This window comes from Panulirus ornatus, chromosome 11 (genome assembly GCF_036320965.1).
Source record: "Panulirus ornatus isolate Po-2019 chromosome 11, ASM3632096v1, whole genome shotgun sequence".
In the NCBI taxonomy this organism is placed as follows: domain Eukaryota; kingdom Metazoa; phylum Arthropoda; class Malacostraca; order Decapoda; family Palinuridae; genus Panulirus; species Panulirus ornatus.
Genome location: NC_092234.1, coordinates 16,885,584 through 16,898,704, shown reverse-complemented (window position 1 = coordinate 16,898,704; position 13,121 = coordinate 16,885,584). Strand labels below are relative to the sequence as shown.

The following is a 13,121-nucleotide window of genomic DNA, read 5'->3' as shown; positions in this document are numbered from 1 at the left end:
CAGAACGCTGATCTCTTATTTACTAGTAGACAATTATTCTCCCTTAATTATCCTCCTGGTGCGGGACTCGAGCAACAGGTTAGGGGCGATGTCGACACCCAAGTCTTTTATTTCCTGCTTGATCATAATCATACCGAGGTCTTCAGTACTTCACATTTACTTGGATCAACCTTAATTAACCACGCATCAGACCAACTATGGTCTGCTGAGGTCCCCTTGTAAAGTGATGCAGTCCTCCATGCTTTTCATTTCCCTTATGAACTTTGCATCATCTGAAAACCTATGCAGGTAGGAGTCCACACTTTCAGGCAAGTCATTTACATAAGATCAAGATTAACGGTCCCAGAACAGAGCCCTGTGGCAACCCCATAGTGATCTCGGCCCATTTTCAGAAGAATCCTCTTGAAACGTATTCACTGACGTGACTACTGTGCTTCGTCGGCTGACGATGCTGCAGCCTCGCTAAATTCATTTTTTCACTCGTATGTAATTTTGTACAATGTGTTCTTACATACCATTCCTCCTCTGAGCTTTTCATCATTGTCTTAGCGGGTTCATCATCCCCCACCCCCTTCCTTCCCTTGACCAGACCCTGGATACGCGCCAGAACACCTGGGAAGGAGGAACTGGGGAAGATCTAGAAGAAACTTTAGGAGGACCTTAGAAAAACATGAGTTTATGGGAAGAACCTTTGCCTTATCGGTTATCTAGCTATTTTCGTAAGTGCAGTGATCAGTAGAGTTGCTGCTATGATAATGAATATACTAATATCAGCCAGAATTTGTTTTGGGACATTTGACAAAATAATTATGATAAAGGGACAGCCTTCCGGCTCGTTCCACCTTAACTCGCTCGACCCCTAGTGGCTGGAGATGACGCCGCGAAAATATTTCGTTTGTTGATTGAAGGGCAAGGATATGGGATGTGAAGAATTTGAGAGGGGTTTGTTGGAGGGTTTTTGTGAGTGCGGTGAGGATGAGAAAGCTAGGGAAAAGAAAGAAAATGAGAGGAGGGTAATAGGTCTAGGTGTTTAACCCAAGTGCTATATTACGTACAAGACAACCAGCTGCTACATCAACACAAGCTGCTGCCCTGCTAGAGACATGGTAATGATGCCACTACAGATGGGTGTGTTCCTTAAACCGAATAAGATGCATCCGTTACTTTAATATATGTGTGTCCGAATATCACCTCCCTTAGGCACGACGGTAAGACTCTTAAGTGTGATGGTAATACCCGTGGACACGACGGTAAGACCCTTCAAGATTAACGGCCTGGCTCCTGGATCACTATTAGTTAAAGTTCCTCCGTCTTGCTCTACAGTTGGGCCATCGTGCTCAAATACTGTCGTCCCAAGGGCGTTAAATCCAGTGTACGGAGCACGTGAGATGATGATCCACGGATCACGGAAAGAACGTATATTACATTCACATCAACAGAAAGCCTGGCGCATAATACTATGAAAACATGCATTTTGAATCGCTACAAACATTAGTATAACACGGTCACATATACCATGTCTGACACTGAAGCGGATCAGGCAGGTAACAAAGACAGTGAATAGGGAGATGAACTGCCTTTTGTTTTCGTTCATGAAGCGGGGACTGCCAACCCATCTGGAGAGTCACTTTCCGTTTGAGGAGACCGGATTCCTATTCTTGACGTCACAAATGAATTTTATTACAAGGTCACCTCGCACAGACGATGGCCACTTTTCACTCAAGAAAAAATAGCTTCACCACAGACTGATTACAGTGCAGACGCGATAAATCTATCAGAAATTCCAGGTGTAACGTTACATGTCTGTCCCGCACATTTATACCCTTGAGGGCCGCCGTACGCTATGCATTTTCTACCACGTATCATAGAGTGTGAAAAAGGACAGAACTACATGTATGTTCGGGAAGAATAAAACTGGGGTTATGGTTGGGTGGGGGAGGCGGTGGGAAATCGTGAACAGCCGAGCTCACATACTCCCCGGACGTCGAGGTAATCGGACATCAGCCCAGGTCAGCTCTCCATCTCTTTCAATCTTGGTTAATCTCTTCTTTCTGGAGTTGAAAAGTCTGTCCCGCCACTCACGTAGTTTCAGTTAATATCAACAATGTGCACCTCTAATTCTTTCTTTTTTCCTTGCCTGTATCATTTTAGCGTTTACAATTTTTCCATTCTATTCACGTTGTGTTACATTTTGTTTACTGTTTACTTATTTCTTTATATGAAAAGTTCTGTCACATTTTCTTTATGTCTTAGTTTATGCAATTTCCTTTTGTTTCCGTTCTGTATCAACTGTTCATAAATATGTACAACAAACAACTGATTTTCCATGAACTGTGGTTGGTTAGTTTGCATTTAGACCTAATCAACTGCCAGGGTCATTAAGGCTGTCAACGTCAAAGTGTAATATTGACACACCGGTACTAAAAGATATTTCATTTCATGAGCAATAGTTTATATTTATGTGTAGCTTGTCAACCGTTTTCAGCTATGCAAATCTAATCTCCCAACGAAGACTTTTCTAAAGGCAAATCAGTACAAGGAAACATACGGTGTGGCAAGGCGTTGCGGCACCTAATCCCTCCCTGACGTGGCTTGACTCAGCCTCCAACCAGACCTCCAGACGAGCGGTCGACCCAAACCTGTGGTCGTCTCCTGGGGGCATTGTCTCGTACAGTAACTATCTCACGACCAGTAACAAAGTCTTGTCCAAGGGTCGCGGGCCCATTTCTATAACGGTACAACCGTTGGGTATGATGGCCTGGCTAATGACTGAACCCATAAAGGAAAGGTCTGATCAAAGGCCACATTATCACACCCACGATTCATAAAGTGGTGCTGGAGGGTGAGTAGAGCGTTGTGGCCGTAGGGTAGTGGGTTAGGTGCTGACAGTACGCTGCCTCCCCTACAGGTGCAGCCATCCAATGCCATTCACAGCTTCCTCTGTGTTGGTCAGCCGGGCCTACAGGCTGCTGCTGCTGCTCCTGGCGGGGGTGGGGGAAGTGTGGTCATACCCAGACTATGTGCCGCAGACGACGTGCAAATGGATGGCGCCGAAGCACGATCCGTACGGGGAGCCAGCCCCCGGCCCGCCTCCCTACCGCCTTGTGACGTATCACCCTCGTGTCCTCTCTGAGATGCCCGTCCCAGGTACGTGACGTCAGCTTCCTACAATGAATCAAGTTAAGGCTACGGTCATCAACATAGTCATTACACAAAACACGAGCCCACTGATGGCTAGACGAGTGATAAAAATGGCATCATTTCCCGTACCAGCATCAGGAGGAAGATGTATACTTTAGTAAAATGGCTTCATTTTTTGCAACAGCAGTTTTCTTTTTTTTTCTTTTTAACATATCCAGGCCCTCTACCGCGAGCCCCTTAGGAGGGCTACCACACCCTCCCTCACTATAAAATCTACTTCTTTCCTGGCTACCAAACACCTTCCCCGGGACATAACACCCTCCCTCACTATACTACCACCGCTCTCCCCCTCACTAGCTACGACTATCTCCCACCCTCATTCACCACATCCTGAACGGCGAAATGGCATTGTTCTCTTAACAAAAGTTCGTCATCTTTGTCCCCTTCATTGCCATATACGTATGAACTTATCAAAACACATAAACAGAATTTTCCAGCAAGACGTGTAGTGAGTTCAGTAGGCTACATCACATATAACTTGTCAAAATGGCTAGTTTCTTCATTAAGCCCTTTAGTGGGTAAGGTAATCAAATTCTAATATCATGAACAATGTAGATTCAGTCAAGCTAAACAATATCAATGTTAATTTTGATTTCAAACTAGTTAGCTTTGATGTTTCCTCACTTTTCACTAAAGTTCCAGTTGATGACCTTTTAGAATATTAATTTGATGTCTTGGATGATATTCATTTACCTGTTTCAAAGTCTGTTTTCATTGAACTGATAAAATTGTATATTTTTTTTTTTTTTTTATATACTTTGTCGCTGTCTCCCGCGTTTGCGAGGTAGCGCAAGGAAACAGACGAAAGAAATGGCCCAACCCCCCCCCCCCTCCATACACATGTATATACATACGTCCACACACGCAAATATACATACCTACACAGCTTTCCATGGTTTACCCCAGACGCTTCACATGCCTTGATTCAATCCACTGACAGCACGTCAACCCCGGTATACCACATCGCTCCAATTCACTCTATTCCTTGCCCTCCTTTCACCCTCCTGCATGTTCAGGCCCCGATCACACAAAATCTTTTTCACTCCATCTTTCCACCTCCAATTTGGTCTCCCTCTTCTCCTTGTTCCCTCCACCTCCGACACATATATCCTCTTGGTCAATCTTTCCTCACTCATCCTCTCCATGTGCCCAAACCACTTCAAAACACCCTCTTCTGCTCTCTCAACCACGCTCTTTTTATTTCCACACATCTCTCTTACCCTTACGTTACTCACTCGATCAAACCACCTCACACCACACATTGTCCTCAAACATCTCATTTCCAGCACATCCATCCTCCTGCGCACAACTCTATCCATAGCCCACGCCTCGCAACTATACAACATTGTTGGAACCACTATTCCTTCAAACATACCCATTTTTGCTTTCCGAGATAATGTTCTCGACTTCCACACATTCTTCAAGGCCCCCAGAATTTTCGCCCCCTCCCCCACCCTATGATCCACTTCCGCTTCCATGGTTCCATCCGCTGCCAGATCCACTCCCAGATATCTAAAACACTTCACTTCCTCCAGTTTTTTCTCCATTCAAACTCACCTCCCAATTGAATTGACCCTCAACCCTACTGTACCTAATAACCTTGCTCTTATTCACATTTACTCTTAACTTTCTTCTTCCACACACTTTACCAAACTCAGTCACCAGCTTCTGCAGTTTCTCACATGAATCAGCCACCAGCGCTGTATCATCAGCGAACAGCAACTGACTCACTTCCCAAGCTCTCTCATCCCCAACAGACTTCATACTTGCCCCTCTTTCCAAAACTCTTGCATTTACCTCCCTAACAACCCCATCCATAAACAAATTAAACAACCATGGAGACATCACACACCCCTGCCGCAAACCTACATTCACTGAGAACCAATCACTTTCCTCTCTTCCTACACGTACACATGCCTTACATCCTCGATAAAAACTTTTCACTGCTTCTAACAACTTTCCTCCCACACCATATATTCTTAATACCTTCCACAGAGCATCTCTATCAACTCTATCATATGCCTTCTCCAGATCCATAAATGCTACATACAAATCCATTTGCTTTTCTAAGTATTTCTCACATACATTCTTCAAAGCAAACACCTGATCCACACATCCTCTACCACTTCTGAAACCACACTGCTCTTCCCCAATCTGATGCTCTGTACATGCCTTCACCCTCTCAATCAATACCCTCCCATATAACTTACCAGGAATACTCAACAAACTTATACCTCTGTAATTTGAGCACTCACTCTTATCCCCTTTGCCTTTGTACAATGGCACTATGCACGCATTCCGCCAATCCTCAGGCACCTCACCATGAGTCATACATACATTAAATAACCTTACCAACCAGTCAACTATACAGTCACCCCCTTTTTTAATAAATTCCACTGCAATACCATCCAAACCTGCTGCCTTGCCGGCTTTCATCTTCCGCAAAGCTTTCACTACCTCTTCTCTGTTTACCAAATCATTTTCCCTAACCCTCTCACTTTGCACACCACCTCGACCAAAACACCCTATATCTGCCACTCTATCATCAAACACATTCAACAAACCTTCAAAATACTCACTCCATCTCCTCACATCACCACTACTTGTTATCACCTCCCCATTTGCGCCCTTCACTGAAGTTCCCATTTGCTCCCTTGTCTTACGCACTTTATTTACCTCCTTCCAGAACATCTTTTTATTCTCCCTAAAATTTAATGATACTCTCTCACCCCAACTCTCATTTGCCCTTTTTTTCACCTCTTGCACCTTTCTCTTGACCTCCTGTCTCTTTCTTTTATACATCTCCCACTCAATTGCATTTTTTCCCTACAAAAATCGTCCAAATGCCTCTCTCTTCTCTTTCACTAATACTCTTACTTCTTCATCCCACCACTCACTACCCTTTCTAATCAACCCACCTCCCACTCTTCTCATGCCACAAGCATCTTTTGCGCAATCCATCACTGATTCCCTAAATACATCCCATTCCTCCCCCACTCCCCTTGCTTCCATTGTTCTCACCTTTTTCCATTCTGTACTCAGTCTCTCCTGGTACTTCCTCACACAGGTCTCCTTCTCAAGCTCACTTACTCTCACCACCCTCTTCACCCCAACATTCACTCTTCTTTTCTGAAAACCCATACAAATCTTCACCTTAGCCTCCACAAGATAATGATCAGACATCCCTCCAGTTGCACCTCTCAGCACATTAACATCCAATAGTCTCTCTTTCGCACGCCTGTCAATTAACACGTAATCCAATAACGCTCTCTGGCCATCTCTCCTACTTACATAAGTATACTTATGTATATCTCGCTTTTTAAACCAGGTATTCCCAATCATCAGTCCTTTTTCAGCACATAAATCTACAAGCTCTTCACCATTTCCATTTACAACACTGAACACCCCATGTATACCAATTATTCCCTCAACTGCCACATTACTCACCTTTGCATTCAAATCACCCATCACTATAACCCGGTCTCGTGCATCAAAACCACTAACACACTCATTCAGCTGCTCCCAAAACACTTGCCTCTCTTGATCTTTCTTCTCATGCCCAGGTGCATATGCACCAATAATCACCCACCTCTCTCCATCAACTTTCAGTTTTACCCATATTAATCGAGAATTTACTTTCTTACACTCTATCACATACTCCCACAACTCCTGTTTCAGGAGTATTGCTACTCCTTCCCTTGCTCTTGTCCTCTCACTAACCCCTGACTTTACTCCCCAGACATTCCCAAACCACTCTTCCCCTTTACCCTTGAGCTTCGTTTCACTCAGAGCCAAAACATCCAGGTTCCTTTCCTCAAACATACTACCTATCTCTCCTTTTTTCACATCTTGGTTACATCCACACACATTTAGGCACCCCACTCTGAGCCTCCGAGGAGGATGAGCACTCCCCGCGTGACTCCTTCTTCTGTTTCCCATTTTAGAAAGTTAATACAAGGAGGGGAGGATTTCTGGCCCCCCGCTCCCGTCCCCTCTAGTCGCTTTCTACGACACGCGAGGAATACGTGGGAAGTATTCTTTCACCCCTATCCCCAGGGATAATATACATATATATATATATATACATATACACATACACACACATACACATACATACGCACATACACACACACACACACATACATATATATACATATGAAAAATGTAAGAAACAATTTAGAAAACTGAAACTTCTAGCTTGAAATGAATGAAAAAATGAATGTCACATAATTGTATATAAAAGAGTGTATTTCAATTCAGTGGAGATTATTATGCTCAAAAATTTGGTATGGCTATGGGTTAACCCTTTCACCAGTACTAAGTAATCTTTATATGGAATTTTTTGAAACAAAATTACTAAAGGATATCTTACCTTCTAATGCAATTTGGTTTAGGTATGTAGATGATGTCCTTTGTGTTTGGCAACAAATGAAAATTTACAAATATTTCTCCCCTTAACAATTTAGTACCTTCCATCAAATTTACTGTAGAAAATGAAAATAATGGTATGTTACCATTTTTAGATTGCATGACCCATAGGCAAGGAAACAAGTTTAAGTTTAGCATATACAGAAAACCCACCAATGTATGCTCATATATCCATTATTACTCATCTCAACATGACAGAGTTAAATTATCATCATTTCAATCTATGTTCCTTAGGGCATTACGTATTTGCAGTCCAGAGTTTATTGGTGGTGAGTTTGAGAAGATATATTCTACTGGATCTAAGTTAAAGTACCCTTGATCTTTCATTGGTAAATCCCTTAAGTTAGCAAAGAAATCATTTTATAGAGTTGAGCCCAAACCTCCCAGTGACACCAAGAATCTTTTAGTTCTCCCTTTTAATAATAATTTCACTTTAATTCCCATGTAGCTTAAATCCTTTAATGTAAATGTTGCCTTTAGCAACAATAATACTATAAAGAATATCTTAATCAGGAATTCACCAGAAAATTCTCTTGAATGCATCCATAAAGAGCCATGCAGAAATTGTGATAAATTTTACGTTGGTCAGACTGGTAAGGATCTTTCTGTTAGACTTAAGCAACATAAATATAGTGTAGGGGAACAAGAATCAAATGCCTTGTTTAATCACGTTAAAAACTATGATCATTGTATTGACTGGAGTAATGCCATCTCAGTTATCAACTCTAACTCTTTTACCAAAAATATAATTGAATTTTCTATTATTAAATACACAAAGAATTATAATCTTAATATGAGTGATGGTCTATACAAATTAAATAACTCTCTTTTTGGTAAAATTTGTAAAATGGATGAAGACAAGCAATTATAAATATGTAATGCATGTGTATGTGCGTGTATGGGTACCTGGCACATCGGACGACAATTTCAAAAGTCAGTGTAAATATTGAAACATTCCATCAAGCAAGTGACTTCCCCGACCTGTCACTTCCAGCTTGGTCCTCTCCCGGCCAGATTCATTCAGTCTTCAGCTACCGTACAAACCTCTTTGACTTTTCCTTCATTTGTCTGTCAATACGTTCCTCCAATTCCTGCTGACGCTTCTGAAGTTTAGTAAAGTTTTCTTGATGTTGCTGCAGTGAGCGGTCGAGGTCGAGGAGGTACTTCATCTCGTCCTCTGAGTTCATCTGGCCACCCTGACTCATAACACGGCCCTCCCCGCACGGCTCAGCAGCCTTCACTGGTTCATTCGACTTTAGTATCAATATATCGCGGTCCGGGACGAATTTAGCGCAAGAGTGGCACTGATCCGCGTCAGGAATGGTGATCCGTTGTTCGTCTTTCTTTACAATCGGCTACAGCTGTTCCTTCCTTTCCTTCTGATCGCAAACTTCAGGCAGATCTCTCCTCACTGGACATTTCCGTCTGCCTGCGCATTCCCTCTTCAGTGGCATTATAAACTCTCGGAGTGCCTGCAGTAGCCTCTCTTCCCTCTCCTTGCGTGCTGACGAGGAGAGCATGGTCCTCGAGACGGGTCTCGAGTCTCTATGGCCATAGTAGCAGGCGGGAGAAGGGATGGTGACGACTCTATCATCGCTAAAAACGGGACGCGACTGGGCTGCACTTCTCTGGTCAGTCCTCACAACCTTGCTGCTGACTCCCTCCTTGGACACTCTCTCACTAAGGTTACGTCTGGGGTATGACATCGTTGTTTTATACTAGTTCATATAACACGGCACTCACGTCACCTGAGACAAATGTACTACATCCTGCCACATCAAATTTAGTAATGTTGGTACTTGGTGAGGTAATAGATACGACAAGGTGCTAGGTGTGGTGGTAGAGAGGATAAGGTGCCGGGTGTGGTGGTAGATAGGATAAGGTGCCTGGTGTAGTGGTAGAGAGGATAAGGTGCCGGGTGTAGTGGTACACAGGATAAGGTGCCGGCTGTGGTGGTAGATAGGATAAGGTGGCTGGTGTGGTGGTAGATAGGATAAGGTGCCGGGTGTAGTGGTAGAGAGGATAAGGTGCCGGGTGTAGTGGTAGATAGGATAAGATGCCTGGTGTAGTGGTAGAGAGGATAAGGTGCCGGGTGTGGTGGTAGATAGGATAAGGTGCCTGGTGTAGTGGTAGAGAGGATAAGGTGCCGGGTGTAGTGGTAGAGAGGATAAGGTGCCGGGTGTGGTGGTAGATAGGATAAGGTGCCTGGTGTAGTGGTAGAGAGGATAAGGTGCCGGGTGTAGTGGTAGATAGGATAAGGTGGCTGGTGTGGTGGTAGAGAGGATAAGGTGCCGGGTGTGGTGATAGATAGGATAAGGTGCCTGGTGTAGTGGTAGATAGGATAAGGTGCCGGGTGTAGTGGTAGATAGGATAAGGTGCCGGGTGTGGTGGTAGAGAGGATAAGGTGCCTGGTGTAGTGGTAAAGAGGATAAGGTGCCTGGTGTAGTGGTAGAGAGGATAAGGTGCCAGGTGTGGTGGTAGATAGGATAAGGTGCCTGGTGTAGTGGTAGAGAGGATAAGGTGCCGGGTGTGGTGGTAGATAGGTTAAGGTGCCTGGTGTAGTGGTAGAGAGGATAAGGTGCCGGGTGTTGTGGTACATAGGATAAGGTGCCGGGTGTGGTGGTAGATAGGATAAGGTGGCTGGTGTGGTGGTAGAGAGGATAAGGTGCCGGGTGTAGTGGTAGAGAGGATAAGGTGCCGGGTGTAGTGGTAGATAGGATAAGGTGCCTGGTGTAGTGGTAGATAGGATAAGGTGCCGGGTGTGGTGGTGGATAGGATAAGGTGCCTGGTGTAGTGGTAGAGAGGATAAGGTGCCGGGTGTAGTGGTACAGAGGATAAGGTGCCTGGTGTAGTGGTAGATAGGATAAGATGCCTGGTGTAGTGGTAGATAGGATAAGGTGCCGGGTGTAGTGGTAGAGAGGATAAGGTGCCGGGTGTGGTGGTAGATAGGTTAAGGTGCCTGGTGTAGTGGTAGATAGGATAAGGTGCCGGGTGTAGTGGTAGAGAGGATAAGGTGCCGGGTGTGGTGGTGGATAGGATAAGGTGCCTGGTGTAGTGGTAGAGAGGATAAGGTGCCGGGTGTGGTAGTACATAGGATAAGGTGCCGGGTGTAGTGGTACATAGGATAAGGTGCCTGGTGTAGTGGTAGATAGGATAAGGTGCCTGGTGTAGTGGTAGAGAGGATAAGGTGCCGGGTGTAGTGGTAGAGAGGATAAGGTGCCGGGTGTGGTTGTAGATAGGATAAGGTGCCTGGTGTAGTGGTAGATAGGATAAGGTGCCGGGTGTAGTGGTAGAGAGGATAAGGTGCCGGGTGTGTTGGTAGATAGGATAAGGTGCCTGGTGTAGTGGTAGAGAGGATAAGGTGCCGGGTGTAGTGCTACATAGGATAAGGTGCCGGGTGTGGTGGTAGATAGGATAAGGTGGCTGGTGTGGTGGTAGATAGGATAAGGTGCCTGGTGTAGTGGTAGAGAGGATAAGGTGCCGGGTGTAGTGGTAGAGAGGATAAGGTGCCTGGTGTGGTGGTAGATAGGATAAGGTGGCTGGTGTGGTGGTAGATAGGATAAGGTGCCTGGTGTGGTGGTAAATAGGATAAGGTGCCTGGTGTAGTGGTAGAGAGGATAAGGTGCCGGGTGTAGTGGTACATAGGATAAGGTGCCGGGTGTGGTGGTTGATAGGATAAGGAGCCTGGTGTGGTGGTAGATAGGATAAAGAGCCTGGTGTGGTGGTAGATAGGATAAGTTGTCAGGTGTGGTTGTAGATAGGATAAGGTGCCTGGTGCGATGGTAGATAGGATAAGATGCCTGGTGTGGTGGTAAATAGGATAAGGTGCCTGGTGTAGTGGTAGATAGGATAAGTTGCTAGGTGTGGTGGTAGATAGGATAAGGTGTCAGGTGTGGTGGTAGATAGGATAAGGGGCCTGGTGTGGTAGTAAATAGGATAAGGCTCCTGGTGTAGTGGTAGATAGGATAAGGTGCCTGGTGTAATGGTAGATAGGATAAGGTGCCTGGTGTAGTGGTAGATGGGATAAGGTGCCGGGTGTAGTGGTACATAGGATAAGGTGTCGGGTGTGGTGGTAGATAGGATAACTTGCCAGGTGTGGTGGTAGATAGGATAAGGTGCCTGGTGTGGTTGTAGATAGGATAAGGTGTCTGGTGTGGTGGTAGATAGGATAAGGTGCATGGTGTGGTAGTGGATAGGATAAGGTGCCTGGTGTGGTGGTAGATAGGAAGATAAGGTGCCGGGTGTGTGGTAGATAGGATGAGGTGCCGGATGTAGTGGTAGTTAGGATTAGGTGCCTGGTGTGGTGGTAGATAGGATAAGGTGCCGGATGTGGTGGTAGTTAGGATAAGGTGCCGGGTGTGGTGGTAGATAGGATGAGGTGCCTGGTGTGGTGGTAGTTCGGATAAGGTGCCTGGTGTGGTGGTAGATAGGATAAGATGCCGGATGTGGTGGTAGTTAAGATAAGGTGCCTGGTGTGATGGTAGTTAGGATAAGGTGCCGGGTGTGCTGGTTGATAGAATAAGGTGCCTGGTGTGGTGGTAGATAGGATAAGGTGCCGGGTGTGGTGGTTGATAGGATAAGGTGCCGGGTGTGGTGGTTGATAGGATAAGGTGCCTGGTGTGGTGGTAGATAGGAGGATAAGGTGCCGGATGTGGTGGTAGTTAGGATAAGGTGCCGGATGTGGTGGTAATTTGGATAAGGTGCCCTGTTGTGTGGTAGATAGGATAAGGTCCCGGATGTGGTGGTAGTTAGGATAAGGTGCCTGGTGTGGTGGTTGATAGGATAAGGTGCTGGATGTGGTGGTAGTTAGGATAAGGTGCCTGGTGTGGTGGTAGTTAGGATAAGGTGCCTGGTGTGGTGGTAGATGGGATAAGGTGCCGGATGTGGTGGTAGTTAGGATAAGGTGCCTGGTGTGGTGGTAGTTAGGATAAGGTGCCAGATGTGGTAGTAGTCAGGATGAGGTGCCTGGTGTGGTGGTAAATAGGATAAGGTGCCTGGTGTGGTGGTAGTTGGGATAAGGTGCCTGGTGTGGTGGTAGTTAGGATAAGGTTCCTGGAGTGGTGGTAGTTAAGGTAAGGTGCCTGGTGTGGTGGTAGTTAGGATAAGGTGCCTGGTGTGGTGGTAGTTAGGATAAGGTGCCAGATGTGGTGGTAGTTAGGATAAGGAGCCTGGTGTGGTAGTAGATAGGATAAGGTGTCTGGTGTGTTGGTTGACAGGATAAGGTGCCTGGTGTGGTGGTAGATAGGATAAGGTGCCGGGTGTGGTGGTAGTTAGGATAAGGTGGTGGTAGTTAGGATAAGGTGCCTGGTGTGGTCGTAGTTAGGATAAGGTGCCGGATGTGGTGGTAGTTAGGATAAGGTGCCTGATGTGGTGGTAGTTAGGATAAGGTGCCTGGTGTGGTGGTAGTTAGGATAAGGTGCCAGATGTGGTGGTAGTTAGGATAAGGAGCCTGGTGTGGTAGTAGATAGGATAAGGTGTCTGGTGTGTTGGTT

General features: G+C 45.4%; 1 protein-coding gene across 1 annotated transcript in view; it reads left to right on the top strand.

The window, feature by feature from the left end:
* The first annotated feature begins 1,938 nt into the window (after positions 1-1,938).
* Positions 1,939-13,121, top strand: part of LOC139751338 (defense protein l(2)34Fc-like) — a 43,683-nt gene continuing 32,500 nt past the window's right edge. Inside the window, exons 1-2 of the mRNA XM_071666692.1 lie at positions 1,939-2,009; positions 2,909-3,147. Of these exons, the coding sequence (XP_071522793.1) occupies positions 2,922-3,147 (226 nt within the window). The 5' untranslated portion in view covers positions 1,939-2,009; positions 2,909-2,921. The remainder of the gene's footprint in view (positions 2,010-2,908; positions 3,148-13,121) is intronic.